The sequence below is a fragment of the Buteo buteo genome, chromosome 2 (genome assembly GCF_964188355.1).
Source record: "Buteo buteo chromosome 2, bButBut1.hap1.1, whole genome shotgun sequence".
NCBI lineage: Eukaryota > Metazoa > Chordata > Aves > Accipitriformes > Accipitridae > Buteo > Buteo buteo.
The window spans coordinates 1,768,598-1,784,794 of NC_134172.1; the positions used below are offsets into that span (position 1 = coordinate 1,768,598).

Below are 16,197 nucleotides of genomic sequence, written 5' to 3' on the forward strand. Positions count from 1 at the left end.
AGGTAGCTTGTTTAATTGCAAAAATTGTTTGCTTGCTATTCCGGCAGAGCTGCAAGTTCAGGTACTCGTAGCATGTGGGTGGGAGGGCCAGCTTACATCCTGCAGCACTGCTTGTAGCACTTGGCCCAAAAAGCCACCCAAAGTCATCAATTGTGAAATGCTGATCAGAGGCAATATATAGAAAGCACTGCAATAATTTGCCTAAAACCAGAACTTTGCTTATAGAGACCCTTTTTTTTGGTTTCTTCTAAAATTGTGATTGAATTGCTAAATTATTAGTGCCATGTTATGATTCTTGCAGCCCCATAATTATTGGGGTTGTTCTTGTGAGCGGCTGAAACTCTGACCGTGCTTCTGGCTTGCTTTGCAGGAGGTGTACCGGATCCCAAAGAAGAGTCAAGCAGAAAAGGAGAACAGTGGTATGTACTCACGTTTTCCCATTTATTGCTCTGCTCCTATGAAACCACTTAATTTTCCCAGTCTGGGTTGTCAAGAGATGTTCTGCCTTCATAGCTTGGCGTTCCGACTCCTTGAAAACAGCTCCTGTAAATATGGAAGATAATCTAAGCAGTGGGTGATGGGAATTGTAGCCCTGAGGCTGATATGGGGCAACCTATAACTTGTTTGAATGAAGATGCTGTTGACTGACAGAAGCTACTGAAACTGCAAGAGAGGGGAGCTAGAAATACTCTGAATTATGAAAGTTCTCTCCCTTTTACCTGTTTTCCCCAACAGCTGACCGTGGGAGAGAGACAGCTGGCCACAGGGATCAGACTCCTACTCCGAAGAACCCCATCCTGAGCAGAGAGCGGGATCCCGAGAGGCAGAGCCAGAGTAAAGAGAAGAAGAGACGGAGAGACTCGTTGTCCCCTCCATCTTCAGCGTATGAGCGAGGAACGAAGAGGCCGGAGGACAGGCAAGTTGTCTGGTGGCAGTGGTGGCAGGGCTGAGGATCTGACCTCTGGGCTAGGAGTGTCGGATCTGCAGTAGTCCTGGGTAAAAACTCTGGGAAAAATGGTTCTGGTGATCTTTGAAAACACCCAGGGATGGGGAAAGAAATTTTTTTGTAGAGGAATCCCATGTGTGTGGTGAGATGCATTCCCTGGCTGGAGCTGGGTGGCTCCTTGGTGTTAGGTGGCCTCTCCTCTTGGATAACATACACCTTCGTGTTCAGATAACCTAGACCTTTGTCTTGAGGCACTTTTTGGGAATTAGATGGGTGACAAGGGAAGCTATATCCAGCTCTCACACAGAAATGAGGGATATAGCCCTCCTAATGCAGAGACGTCTTCCGAGTCCTTCAAAACCCATTCCCTTCTTCTAATCCACCTCTCCCCAGTGCACGTGGGGATTATTCTAAACTTAAACTTAGAGGAAGCCTGTACCTGTACAAGAGCTAGCAGTACCCAAGCCAAACAGGATTTCAAACACAAAACAAGTTCCTTGACTGAGTGAATATCCCCCCAAACCATTGAGTGCAAGGAAAGTGGTCCAGGTAGGTATGACCCCACCAAGCTGATCCTGTGTCTCCTGTCTTCCCTGGGAATGGCAGCATCGTGTTGCCTCGGCTGAGAAAGCACCTCTTAAGCTTTTAAGACCTTGTGGTGGTTTTACCTTGTGTTTCTTTTTTGTGGGTGCTCCATTGCCTGATGGAGTCCCACCTACCCTGCATGTTTTGCAAGTAATGGATACAAGGGAGAGCGGGGACTTCAAATTTACTTACATCTTATAAAAAAAAAGATTTTTAAATGCAGGGTGTTTAGGGAAACAAGGCATGAAGTCTCTAAGCTCCAGTGAAAGTACAAAATACTTTAAATTACAGTGCGCACAGATGCTGAAAATAAAGTAGAAAACGAAAGCAATCCATTTGTGTTGCACTAGAGTGAGTTGTGCCCTTCCATGTGAAATACTTCTGCTGACAAGGTCTGGTGGGATGGGTGTTTGGAAGAGTAAGGATAAGGGCTAGATAACTGAAATGTAGACGTCTTTTGTCTTAATGAGTTGGCCAGTTCAAGGAACAAGCAGAAGCAAAAATATTTTTAATTATTAGCTGTTCTTCAGGATTTTAAGTGAGAATTGGATTGCTGCAACAACCCTGGCAGCCACCAAAAGCTGCCTTTTCCTTTTCCTATAGATTCAGCGCTTTTAGAGCGCCCGAGCCTGCGCTGGCTCCCAGGGTTATTCCCCAGCACCCCGCGAGCGTGTGACCGGGCACAGCCAAACCTTCCCAGGGGCCGGAGGAGCGATAGAGGTGATGGTGGTGGCAGGGCTGGTCCAATGCAGTGCGTGAATCAGCGGCTGCTTGCTACCAGATGCTCATCTTCCTCCCTTGAAAGTTGCTTCTTAATTAAAAGAAGGAAAATATTCCACGTCTTGCATTTCAGGGAGACTTCAGCTCATGTTAAAGGCAGTAAGAATACTGAGGAATTTCCTTTAAAGAAGTCAGTTTTCTGTTGTCCCTCTTAAATAGGATCTAAAGCCACTTAGTAATTAGGGAACAATGGGTAGTGAGTCAGCCAGATGAGGAGAGTTTTGTCCTTGTATTGAGTTGTGCTGGGAAACTTTAAAACATCTGGATAAAAAATAAGACGTAAATCTATAATACTGTAATGTAAATCTATACTACTGTAATTAGCCATTTGGGGGATGGAAGCATCACTGAGGTCTGGGGCTAGAAGTGGAGCTGAGTAACGGCGGTGTGTCAAGAGATATGAAGATGGATGGAATAAATAGCATATTTTTTGTGTTATTTTAAATAGAACAAGCTCTTTTGTGGGCAAGGAGTTGCCTGCTCTGGCTCTTCCCTCCTGCAGCCATGTCCTCATCAGTGAGTGGTGCTCGCCAGGAGAAGGACTGGGGTGCTGGCATCCTTCCCTGAGGATGCTCTTCCCACTCTGGCTGTCCCCCTTGGTTATATGAAGGATTTAATAAGACAAAATAATAAAATAGGTGGAAAGAGGAGCAGAGCAAACAGAAGAGCATTGCTTGCTTGCTTGATGCTAAACCCTCGGTTTTCTTCTGCCCGTCCCTTCACGCCGGCTGCCTCTCATGTAAACTCTCCAGGCAGTGCCAGGAAAGACTTTAATTATTGAAATCGAACTCTTCACGTCAATAAGGTTCACATTAACAGATCCTTGCAGCTACTCTGGGAATGCGAGGGAACATCTTAAGTGTATCTGTTGGTAGCAATGTGCTTTTGATATGTAAATGGAACGCATGAACATAAAGCGAGTATATAGAGAATATACTGGATGCTTTGTAGAATCCATTATATTAGGGCTGCAAAGCATTTTTGCTTGTAATCCCTGTTTTACCACACTCATAACTTCTCAAAATATCCACCTTTGATCTGAAATTTTCCATGGTTGAGGTTTGATCAAAGTCCTTAGGCTTTTTTTTTTTTTTTTTTCCTTCTTTAACTCCTTGGAAAAATCCCTCCAGCTGCTCTGCATCTCGGGATGAAAATTCTTATTCGTAAAAAAGAATTTAAAAAATCCATCCACACTTTATTATTTTTTAAGCTGAATCTGTGGTCTAGTAAACAGCATAACTCTAAACAGAGACGTGCTGTTTGTAATTCCCTTGTTCTTTGTCATGTCTGCAAACACGCAGTGTCTAAGGCGGGGTCCTTAGATGAGAAAGATGGGGTGCTTTCCCCATCGCTGAGCTGGCCTGGTCTTTGGGGGTGAAGATGCTGTGGTGAGAGCTGTGCTTTCTGTTTGGAGAGCCTCTTCCAAAACCGTTCTTCAGTGGTCCTGCTTTGGGAAACCATGACAGAGGGTCTCCAGCATGGGTACTCAGCCTGTTTGGGGGCACCCTGCTTATTCTGCCTTCTCCTTGGGTTCCCTGTTGGTCCTGAAGACGTTGCTTCCCCTCTCCAGGTATCTCGGTGCTGCCTAGCAGGTCCTCCAGACTACCTCTGCTGCATCTTTGCATCTCCGTTAGCTTCAGCACCGAACTGAAGTTTGTAAATCCAGTGGCACCACTTAGCTCATCCTCTGCCCTGGCTCCTTGCTCATGGATGAGCAGGTCCAGTGGGTGTTTCTCCTCTCTATGTGTTGCCACGGTTGGTCAAGCAGCTGAAAACAAATGAATCTTTTTAGGAGCTGATGCTGCTGTTGGGCATTTGGGTCCCCCCAGGTGTGCCACCGTCAGTGATGGCCCTTTTACTGCTGGAGCCCTGGACCTGCAGGTTTCTGAGGTCTCACAAAGCCTTTTCTTTTCTTTCTCTCCCAGGTATGACACACCAGCATCTTCGAAGAAGAAAGTCCGGCTTAAGGATCGCAACAAGCTGTCCACGGAGGAGCGCAGGAAGCTGTTTGAGCAGGAGGTCGCCCAGCGGGAAGCCCAGAAACAGCAACAGCAACTGCAAAACCTGGGGATGACGTCGCCCCTGCCCTACGACTCCATGGGCTACGGCACGCCCCACCACAGCTTTATTGGCTACCCGCCTGGCTACCCCATGCAAGCCTACGTAGACCCCAGCAACCCCAACGCTGGCAAGGTGCTGCTGCCCACGCCCACCATGGATTCGATGTGCTCGCCGGCGGCGTACGAGCACCCGCAGACTTTGGTTGGGCACACGGTGGAACCAACCCTAACTACTCCTCAGCCGGTACCAGTAGTCCAACATGTAGCAACAACGATGGAGGTTGCAACTCCGCAGTATGTAGCACAAAGCGATACCGTGGTCCATCAAGAACCCAACGTGGCCGTCCTGCCCGTGGCTGCACCGGGACCGGTGCAGAGCCAGAGCTACGGAGTCTGGGATTCCAGCCAGCAGACTGTAGCTGTACAACAGCAGTACTCACCAGCCCAGTCCCAACCAGCCATATATTACCAAGGACAGACCTGTCAGACCGTTTACGGTGTGACATCCCCCTACTCACAGACGACCCCACCGATTGTACAGGTAATTTCCATTTCAGACACAGTGTGGCACAAAACACCCACAAAATGAAGAGTACCAGCCTGGTACAATTTATTTGCTCAGTCTTTGCTAGTGTTCTTAATATGAGAGCATCCCACTTTGCTCTAATATTAAGCTGAAGTAGCACTTCTCAGATAACTTACTATCCAAGAGTCTGACAAAAGCACATTTAGGCAGGGTATTTTCCGTGTACAAATGCCATATGTCATAATTGTTGGGGCCAAGCAGGAGTTCACAGCTTGCAGAGACTTTTTTTAACCCATTTATAAAAGTTATTTTTTATTGTTTTCTTGATTGTTGATTCTGTTGAACAGATATTTCTGTGTAAGAGCTTCCACTGTCACTGACCAAGTAAGCAGTAAAACGTGGAGGTGTGAGCTTGCCTTCTTTTGACCTTTGGAAGCAGGGTCTGGAGCTACCAGCTTTTGTATGACTTAAACCAACCAAAAAACCCAACAGATCAACCTTTTATATCTGTTTTCTCCGAATTACATGTCCCTTTCCATCAGGCTCAGCCTTGAGCTCCGAATGACCATGCTGAATTGCTGTCTTCTTTTACTTTGTCTTCCTTAACAAGGATATTGGCATTCAGCAATGCCTAGTTCTTCCTAAAAGCAAGATGTAGGCAATCGTACAACTCCTGGGATAGCAAATAGGCCAATTGTATATGAAGATCGTTTGCTTGAACCCTGCCTCAGTCACTGGTTATTCCTGTTTGGTTTGGATGTTATCTTCCACTTGTCCTCGAGGACTATTATCCTCTTCTTGCCTCTGCTGTTTGCTTCCCAGTAAGGGAAGCTGTACCATGTCTTCCAGCGAAGGGTTTTTTGGTAAAGCAAGCTGACTTGTGGTTCCCTGTGCTCTGTTTCAGAGTTATGCCCAGCCAGGTCTGCAGTACATCCAGGGCCAGCAGATCTACACGGCTCATCCGCAGGGAGTCATAGTGCAGCCACCGACAGCAGTAACTACAATCGTTGCAGCTGGGCAGCCTCAGCCCATCCAGCAGGTAAGGCTTGGTGGCTCACAAAAGATAGGGAGTGTTCGTCTACTACATCTGCTTTGGGTTTCCGTGATTTGCCATGGCTTCTGGATTCTGTGAAAGCGTTGGTGGTACCAGCCGGAGGAGTTTCCCATGTGGCAGCATGCTGGCAGCCTTTGGGATGCTGCTGTCCAGGCTGGATGTGGGCAGCAGCCGTATTTTTGCGGGTTTTGAGCCCGGATCGTGTTGTGTTTGGGCTTTCTGCCAGCGCATCTGAGGAGGCTGTGCATGGGTGGGTGCGTGGGAGCTCCATGTCCTGCTTTCACTTCTGAAGCCCATCTATCAGAAATGGTGGTTATGGCATCCACCACGGAGGATTTAAGAGCACGGGTAGCAAAATGGCTGTATTACAAGCTCAGGGTGTGGTCGAGTGGGTGCTTGGGGTGTTTGATGAAGAACTAGAGAAAGATACTGTCCTCGCTGCTTCCTGGGCCAACACTAATGTCGTTTTTAAGTTTTACCTTCAACAAAGTCATTGTCGTGGGGGAAAGAGCTGTCAGGGCTGCTCTGACCACCCTCACAGCCACTCATGTCTTTCTCTTCATCCCTTTTGTGCTATTTTCAGCCAGAGCTTGTGGTGACCAATAACCTCCTGGACTTGCCTCCACCATCCCCTCCAAAACCCAAAACAATCGTCCTCCCACCCAACTGGAAAACAGCCCGAGATCCAGAGGGAAAGATCTACTACTACCATGTGGTAACAAGGTGAGTGTGATAACAAGGTAAGCGTGATGGCTGCTTCGGGCTTGGAGTTTGATGGCTCAAGCAAAGGGATTGGGTGTAAGAGAAATGGATGGTCAGCCCTTGGTGTCTCGTTAGGCAGCTGGCGGGGTGCTGCTCGTTAGCTGGGTGGGTGGGAGGCTGAGATTGCTCAAAAGCTTTCCTTCCTTTCCATAAATGTGGCCTGGGGATACAGCCCTGTTTTCTGCAAGCAGAAGTGTGATGATGGCAAACGATTTCCTTACAAATGATGACTTCGGCTGTGCATTGAGTTGTAACCCGGTGTGATAACACGGTGGTGAGGAGCTCCACTTCTGACATCGCATTGCAAAAAAAAATCCCATCAAAGCAATGACTTTCTCCCCAGCATCTCAGTCAAGTTGGATTTTGTTTTTTTGACATCGTCTTTGGTTCCCATCGCTCTGCCAGAACACGCCATGCCCCACATGGTGCTGAAATGGCAGCAGAATTAACAGGCGGAGAGAGACCTTGTCTGCCGCTCGCACTCTGAAACACCCGTGCGGCTCTGGCAGCGGTGCCAAGCAAATAACCCCTGTCTGTGGAGGCTTTAACATGCGTACGAGCGTTGTGGTGGGCACACCGTATGAACAGGAGGTCTTTGGTGGCTCAGGGATCAGCCATGATCCGTGGTGTGCGGCATCAAAGGGTTTGTTTTCTCACCCTCATTTTTTTTCCATCTTCAAACCTCTGGTCTGTTCTGGAGCAAGAAATAGAGTTTCCCAGTGTTTTTCCCACACCTTTGCGATCAGTTTTGGAAGGCACCAGGTTTTTTGGATCAATACCTGTGAACTTATCTAAAATGAGTATCATGAATTTTAGACTTCTGAAAAGGACTTTTTTTTCTGTATGGGGATCCATCTCTCTAAAGGGTTAAGCCTCAGTATTTTCTTCCATGTCTTGACTGTCTTGATGTCAGTTTTTGTTACTTGTGCACATATCTCTGCTTCGATTGATCTTTTCAGTCTCCTGTTTGGACTCCTTCCTGCTACCTTACACATCAAGAGGTGCACCAAGGGCAGAGCAGAAGACCTTCAAACTCCAGAAAGAAAAAGAAAACAGTCGAGCAGGAATTTGTGATTTGTGCCGTGGTTTGGAAGTCTTGCAAGGAGATGAGGAGACCCAACTGAGCCTTCCCCCTTGGCAAGGAATGCCTTCTCCGTGCATCTTCTGCAGCTACATGAGAAGCCACTAATTGAATATAATTAATCTTGAACTTCTTTGAGGAACACATGCTGGAAGATTTCTTTCAATCCTTCTTTTTAACTGTATATTTCCCAAAAGGATGAGGCCAGTAGAGGAGACCAAATCTTACTTGTTGATATGCTGTCTTGTTTTAATATTTCATTCTACTTGGCAATCAAATTAATAGTGGTCCAAGGTCAGGGATATTCAGCAGTATCTGGAGAATTAAGTAGCAGGATGAAGCACTTGGGGGCTCATTGAAATAAGACTTTCATTCTTCCCCCCAGCACATCCTGAAAAGTAGAAAGCCCTGAAGTGGGACAGGGTTTCTGATACAGGTCAGAAACCTCGAGAAACTCAAACTGGCAGCTTCTTTTGATGCAGGCTTTCAGGATTTCTTTGTATTGAGCTGAAGAGTGCACATCGGGGCCTCACACAGAGTCTAGAGATGGAAAATAGTTGCCACGTTAGGTGACCTCCAAACCTAACGAGGTCTGGAGATCTGTCCTTTGCATCCCTCTTGTTTAGTCTGTTTGTGAGTGAGTCCTCTCACCTGAGGGAGAGTCCCATGCTTGCCCTAGGCCTGCAAAGACAGCGGTCTGTCCTGCTGGCCCCCATTTCTCCTGGTTGTGTTCCTGCCCTGGTCTGTGGTTTTCCTCCCCGGCACTGTCCTGTATTTGCTCTGGGATGCCGATGGCTGCCCGCTCCTCTCTTCCCCACCTTGAGGAAATCCAGACCAGTTCTCCCCATCCTTCCCTGGTTTGAGCATGGTGGGGCTCTTCCCTGCTTGTTGGCCTGCTGAGCCCAAGCAGGCTCTGATGGCTTTTCACATCTCAGCCAAGATGTTTCTGCAGAAATGGTGCTTCCCACGTGCAGTGAGCCAAGAAGAGCTCTGGCCCTGCATTTAGCCTCTTCTAGCATATGGATGAGCTTCATGTCATCTGCCCATCCATCCTTTCAAGCTCCTGCTCATTCCTGTGGTCTTTCTCAAGATCTGTGGTCTGTGTCCTTTCCACGATGAGATACCTGTGGCTGAACACTTAGCTCAAGGTACCAACGGCTGCACCTTGCTCTGCAGGAAGCAGTACCTTTCCCAAGGTCTCTGCTGTGATGTCTCCCATCATTCCATGCCAGAATCACTGACCCTCTTTATTTATTGCCTTTATTTATTTATTTCATGCCTGTGACAAACTTCCCTTGATCCCACATTGAGTGTCATCAGTGCTAGAAAATCATGCAAATTCCGTTTTTTAAGTTCTTCTTGCTCGGCTTTAGCCTCCTCCACCTTGGAAGCCTACTCAACCTCATCATTAATAGCAAGATAGGGCCATGCGTTACAACCCCGTTAAGAGTTTCGATGACTGATGGAGACGCGATGTCCCAGTTGATGGAGCAATTGATAAGCAGGTACCGGTTACTTTTAAGAGTGACAATGGTCTGTCTGTCTTCCTCCAGGCAAACCCAGTGGGACCCTCCTACCTGGGACAGCCCAGGGGATGACGCCAGCCTTGAACACGAAGCTGAAATGGACCTCGGGACCCCAACGTACGACGAAAACCCCATGAAGGTAAGCGCGGGGGTCAGCGAAAGAAACTCAGCGTTAACATCTCTTGGACAGACCATGGGGATAATCCTGTCCTGCAGAGTAGGAGCAGTGAACGCCAGGGCTGTTGTTGGGGTTGGTACTGACTTGGGAGGGTGATGGAGGTACAGCAGCAAACTAAGATAAGCTGTAGTGGCTATGTTGACGATGGGGCCACCACTTTTTGTGCTTTAAAATAGTGGTAGAGAATTAACGTAGTTAAGTTGTTCTTCTCTTGCCACTGTGAAATACCTGATGACATACGCTGTGCTACCTGGTAGCTGCTGAAGAGCAGCTTCCCTTTGTTGCTGCCAGGTTTTGCCCTGGTGACAAATAGTCGAGCAGAGATTTTCGTTGTGCTCTCACCTCCTGATCCTTCTGGGTGCTGGCTTGGTAAAGACCCCGGTGCTCTTTTGTTCACCTCTCGGGCTGTGCTGACCACAGCTTGGGTGAACGCAGGACTTACCTGGGGGGCAGCTAATGTTCTGCCCTGGATGCCAAGCATCACTGCAACCTCATGTGCGGAGGTGACCTTATAACTCGCCAAAAAAAGGGGCGTGAGGTGGAATAACGTTGAAAAAGGAAAAACTAACGGTGCAGCAGCAGAAGCAGAGGAGCTGGGAGCTCTGTGTTGGCTTCCACCACCAGCTGCCTTTCTGCTTTCCTGGTGAGTGCTGCAGCATCTCCATTGCTCCTGCTGCCAAAGGTAATGCCTGTGAGGACGGAGCTACTTTCCAAATGGGGCTTGATTTCCAGTTAGGTCCCTCTGCGGCCACATCTACCCTGGTGCTTGTCAGGAGGGGACTTGGCTGAGCCTCCTTGGAGGACACGTCTGCCATCAGCGCAGGTTTCCAGCTCTGCCAGCCCTTGCAAAGCAGGGAGGGCAGAGTCTGAGCAGCAGTTGCAGAGCCCCTATAGATAAATTACCCTATATACCTCTCCAATTCCCTAAAAAGAAGAGAGAAGAGCTGTGGAAAGAAAGGTTTGTCAGGTTGTAACTCTCAGGGAGCAATTCTGTCGATGCTTGGGTGATACCCACCTACCCAGGACTGATTTTGCTGTGGGTACTGAAGGCATTGTCTGTCCTACAATGCCCAGGAACGTCCCGCTCTGCTGCCATCACCTTTCCCATGTGCTGCCAGGATCCTAAGGGTTAACCCAATCCCTGTAAAGCCTCCAAGTACTTCAGCCGGGATTCCTGGCGACTTCACTTGAACTATATTATTGACAAATATTTATGTCCCTGTAAAAAAGTTAATTAGAAAATGAACTAAGAGTTGGCACATGGCGCTCGGCCGAGGAGCCTTTACTTCTGCAGAGAAATCCAGAAAAGCCTTTTAAATGATTTTTGTCCCTGGGTCGGCATCACATGTACCCTGCTGGCATCCCCTGCGGTTCTGGAATCCTCGGCAGGCAAAGGAGCAAATATGTCACGGCACTGGGAGGATTCATAAACACACGAGTGTCCTGGGATCGCTGGGGCTTGCTGGATCCCTTTGGTGAGCTTCGGGTTCAGTAGCGTACTGCAACCTTGCGCTGCCCTGCTTTGGCTGATACCTCACTTTATCGTGCTCAGCAAAAGCATTAAGAACTGACCCCATGCAGCTTTCTGAACACTCCAGATGACTCAGGCAGAAAGAACAACAAATATTCCTAATTTGCCTGTTTTCTACAGTGTGTTTTGCTTTGATGGGAAGGGTTTGCCGTGTGCTTGCCTTGGGTCGATCCTAGTTTATCTGCACTTGCCTGTTGCTTCTGGGTTCGGGTTGCAAATTGTTGTTGAAGGATATCGGCGTGTGGAGCTAGACACGAGAACCTATTTAGCAAAGAGACCTTCATTTTAGGCTTTAAGGCGAGGTTTTATTAATGTGGAATAGTTGTGAAGTGCATCCCCATGGAGGGATTTGCTGCTGTAGCTGTACGAGCTAAAGCTTAGTGGTGCAGACCAGCATGGAGATACTGGGGAACATCCCTTCGATGAGAACAAAGTGGTGAGAAGAAGGTTGGGCTCTTCTGAGCGAGAAAATGTAGTGCTGGTGCTTTGCAGCTTGGGAGTCTTTTTTCTATGGACTTTTAAGGGTCTCGGTGGTGCCTACGACTGCAAAGGGAGCAGCAAGGAAAGATGCTTCTGTAAATGCGGGCAGGCGTTTACATGCCAGAGTCAAAACGTTTGGGATAAAAAAAGGTGCTGAGGACTGGGGTGATGCTCAAAGGGCTTCACCTCGGGGCAGGCGTGAGCCAGCTACTTCTGCCAGGAGTTTTTGCTGCTCACTCAAACCCCCAAATCCCTATTTTCAGGTGCAAAACTTCTCTGAAGCCATCAATACCTTGTTCCTAAATTACCACCGGCCGCACAGCTTTGGCTGACCTTACAGTGATGTGGTTCTTACTCACTTCAGAACTCTAAATCTCATTCTTCTCGGCCAGAATTGCCTGAAGGTTGGGTTTTTCCTGGTCATGGAAATCATGTTGAATTCCCCCGTGGTCATAGTTCGCTCACCGCCTCCGTAACGATGCTTCCACCCTGAAATTGCAACCACATTCCTTGGATTTTTTTACCATCCTCCTCCCCACCCTGCACCTTTTCCAAGACAGATTAAACCCACCAGCATCGCAGCTCCGGCCATCCGACAGCTGCTGCTGCTATTCCTGGTGTCTCCCGGCTGCGGGGCACCACTTGCCCTGGTGAAACGCGTGTGCTGGCCGCGACCGGGGTATTTTATTTCCTCCAGAGTGTGTTCAACACGCTTCTGAGCATCATCTGCTCGCTTCTTGATACCCTCAAAGCCCCGGCGTGGCCGGCGTCATTGTGGCTGGTGTCAGCAGGGGGTGAGCTCGCCTGGGGCTTGCACACCGGTATAGTGATTTTGATGGAAAGGCACAAGAGGCGTGCAAAGCCACGCTTGCTATTTCCCCTTAAAGCACATTTCAAAACCTGCTTTCTCCCTTGGAAAAGGGATTTCTTGAGAGGGTGGCCTGGTGGAGTGCTGGCAATGACACAGGGCTGGATGCCGAAGTTTGTGCATCTTTTTAAGACGGAAAAAGCCCGGATTTATTGCATGGATGTGTTTGTGTCTGCTCGATTGTACCTCCCGAAGAGCACGGAAGGGTTGGCATCAGCAGATTCCAGCAGCCTTATCCCATGCTGCTGGAGAAGAGCATTATGCAAAGGCTCCTCCGAATTTCCCAGCACATTTGGCTTCTTGCTCCTCTCCCACTGTCACCCCATCCCAGGCTGGTTTTCCCCTAACAGTGAAGATTAATTTTAGCATAAAGAGAAATTAGCACCTTTGCACAAGTAGTAGCTTAGAAATATGGTTCCTATTTCTCCTCCGCATGCCCCCCAAAATTTTGGCACTGATTTTTCCCCCACCCCTCGTGCTCCAGCCAAGGGGAGCAGAATTCTGCATGAGCTGCCAGACTCTGCTGGCTGCCGGGGCAGCGACTGCAGCCGTGCATTGGCTCTCGGCTTTCCCATCCGTCAGGCTTGGTGGTCAGCCGGGGTTTGGCTTCTCCTCCCTGCTCTGGTCCCCCAAAATGGCCATTTTCCTCTTCCAGGTCACCCCTGCAGCCTGGGTGGCTCCTGCGGTGGTGGTGGGAAGCAATGGAGCTCAAAATCCTAGGAGCATTTAGTCCCAGGCTTAATCCAACCAGGCCAGGCTTTATTTTTGCATTTACCATTTTACGCATTTATTTACACGCCTCTTTATTTGGCATTTGCAGCGCTTCCCTGCAAGCTCCTCCAAACCCATCCTCCAGCTCTATTTAAGCCAGCTAATTAGCACTGATAATTTATAACATCCTTCGAGGGCTAAATTAAAATCCAATTGTTACCAAACTGACCTACGTAGAAAATAACCCCTTCCTTGTGCTGGCTTGGGGAATTAAGAGATTTTGGGGTGTGCTGGAGATGCCGGGGCGATGGTGGTGGAGAAGGGCTTGGTGATGGAAGGTGGCAGGGCTTGGTGACGCCACCGTGCCGGTGCCGCGCCGGGAGCCGGCAGGGAGCCATCTGCTCCCCATCACCAGCCTTTTGATGTCGGTACCCGAGCCGCGGGCAGGGAGCGGCGAGCTTTGATGTGCAGCCAGCCCAGAGACGCACCAGCGCTCGCTCGGGACAGCCCTCGGCAATAAAACTTCCCCGTCAAGGGTTGATTTAAGCCCCGCGTCGGTTTGCTCTTGGGACTTTGCAGCTCTGCCCTCCAGCCTCAGCCAGGCGCGTCTTTGGGATTTGAAAGGGATGGGATGGCTCCTGCTTTTTTCAGCGTTAAATACTTTTAAAAATTGGGTTCTTTTAATTAAAAGAAATAGCAGGACACCTTCAAAGAGCAGAAGAAGGCAAATCTCCTCTGGCTTTGCAAGCCTTTAACAAGCCCTTCTGCTCTCTCCGTCCTTAAAATCTGAGTCGTGGTAACCCGTAGTACCCAAATCTCTGCCAAAAACCAGTGTCCGAGAAGAGATGCTGCTTCTCACTGTCTATCGTAGACTCTGAGGAGGTCATGGGGCTCGAAGGCAGAGCCCACAGGGATGGCCATGCGTGGGGAGGGGGGTGTTAAGCTGGCGGCGAAGGGGTGCAGCGAGTGTAGTTTCTACTCCATTAATATGGGCAGCAAATTAAATCAGCTGGTGTTTGTGCTTTGTGGGATTAGTACTCGGGGGAACAGCCAGAAGTTCCTATAAAATTCACTTTATCCTTCCACGATCGTCTTCAGCTAAAGATAATCTTCTGTAAATGCTTGCCGGTGGAGTCCCAGCCCTCGCAGTGCTTTCGACACGAGGGCTGATGGTGTGCCGGCGTGCCGGGCACACCTCTCCGGCAGGGATGGTTCTGCCACAGCTGATAGCTGCCACCGAGCGCCTGGCTTTAATTAATGGGCTGAATAAATGAGCGGTGCTCAAACAGTCCCAGGAGTGAGGTTAGGACAGTGTCTCTCTGGCCTGGGTGTCCGGCCGTGCTGGATTCATCCCTGCAAATCATCGTTGTGCCGGTAATTAGGCTTTAACATGTGTGAAATAAATGGGGAAGGGGATGATCAGCTGCTTTCCTTCTCCCTCGCCTCCAGCTAAAGATGATACCCCCCACCGCAGCACTCGCTCTCCCCCCCCAAACCAGCCTGACTCCCCCAGGACCAGCTTGTGCCCTTTTTCCAGTTTTTTTTTCTAAAAACAAGAGCGAGGATTGGTCCCTGTGCCTCCCTGGAGGCTGTGCTCCCAGCTCAGCAGCGTGGCTGAAGTGTGCTGGGACTGGGCTGGGGAGTGTGCTGGGACCAGGCTGGAGATTGTGGCAGGATCATGCTGGGAAGCGCGCTGGGATGGGGCTGGGGAGCGCACCAGGAATGGACTAGGAAGCGTGCCAGGATCAGGGTGGGGAGCCTGCCAGCACTGGGCTGGGAAGCTCACCAGGAGCAGGCTGGGAAGCGCGCCTGGATTGGGGTGAGGAAGCCGGCATCGGGCTGGGAAGCTCACCGGGACTGGGCTGGGAAGGGTGTTGGGAATGGGTTGGGGAGCACACCGGAGCTGGGAAGCTCACCAAGACTGCCAGGATTGGGCTGGGAAGCTCACCGGGACCAGGCTGGGAAGCGCGCCTGGATTGGGCTGGAGAGCATGCCGGCATCGGGCTGGGAAGCTCGCCAGGACTGGGCTGGGAAGGGTGTTGGGAATGGGTTGGGGAGTGCAGCAAGACTGCCAGGATTGAGCTGGGAAGCTCACCAGGACCAGGCTGGGAAGTGTGCCTGGATTGTGCTGGAGAACATGCCGGCATCGGGCTGGGAAGCTCGCTGGGACTGGGCTGGAGAGCGTGCCAGCATCGAGCTGGGAAGCGTGCCGGGAGTGGGCTGGGAATTGTGCCAGCACGGGGCCGGGAAGCTCACCGGGAGCTGGCCGGGAAGCGTCCGCTGCCCACCTGGCCCTGGGGCAGGGGTGGGGGGGGCAGGAGCGCTGTCCCCAAAGTGGGGATGGGGGAGATCCCTGCTCGCCCCGGGCGGCATCTAATATCCTTTTATTTCCCCCTCTCCAGTCTTCCAAGAAGCCCAAGACGGCGGAAGCGGACACATCGAGCGAGCTAGCCAAGAAGAGCAAGGAGGTGTTCAGGAAAGAAGTGAGTTTCCCCAGCGCCCCGTGGGGGGGTTTGTCACCGTCCCACCCCGGTGACGTGACCCAGGGGATGCCGGAGGGGAATGTCGGGGTTCACCGTCCCTGTACGGGTGACACGATGCTGGAGTGGAGGACCCCACCGCTGGGGACGTGGCCCCGCGGAGGGTTGGGGCGGGGTGGGGGGGTCAGCATCACCCCGGGGCTGGGGGCGGCGGGGCCGGTGAGCGAGGGCAAGGTCGGATCCGGATCTCCTCTGGCGCAGATGTCGCAGTTCATCGTGCAGTGCCTGAACCCCTACCGCAAACCCGACTGCAAGGTGGGACGCATCACCACCACCGAGGACTTCAAACACCTGGCGCGCAAGGTGACGTCCCCTCTGTCCCCGTCGGAGGGGGGGAGAGTTTTGGGGGGATTGCATCGCCCCTTCTGCCAGCTCGTCTTGTAGGATAAGGGAAGGAAAAGAGCAATGCGGGGGGGGAGTAGTTGGGGAATAATTGCAGATATTGGGGGGATGATAGCAAAATAGCTTAGGGAATGTTTGGGGAATGATAGCAAATATGTGGGGAATAATTGAAAATATTTTGGGGGAATATTTGGGGAATAATAGCAAATATGTGGGGAATAATAGAA

The 16,197-nt window shown here is 50.3% G+C and overlaps 1 protein-coding gene across 3 annotated transcripts in view; it reads left to right on the forward strand.

The window, feature by feature from the left end:
* Window positions 1–16,197, forward strand: part of SETD2 (SET domain containing 2, histone lysine methyltransferase) — a 69,552-nt gene that overhangs the window by 52,234 nt on the left and 1,121 nt on the right. For all 3 annotated transcript variants that reach the window (XM_075043536.1, XM_075043527.1, XM_075043516.1), the window contains 8 exons: window positions 371–419; window positions 736–916; window positions 4,237–4,912; window positions 5,802–5,936; window positions 6,535–6,674; window positions 9,348–9,459; window positions 15,491–15,571; window positions 15,830–15,931. In XM_075043536.1, the coding sequence (XP_074899637.1) occupies window positions 371–419; window positions 736–916; window positions 4,237–4,912; window positions 5,802–5,936; window positions 6,535–6,674; window positions 9,348–9,459; window positions 15,491–15,571; window positions 15,830–15,931 (1,476 nt within the window). The remainder of the gene's footprint in view (window positions 1–370; window positions 420–735; window positions 917–4,236; window positions 4,913–5,801; window positions 5,937–6,534; window positions 6,675–9,347; window positions 9,460–15,490; window positions 15,572–15,829; window positions 15,932–16,197) is intronic.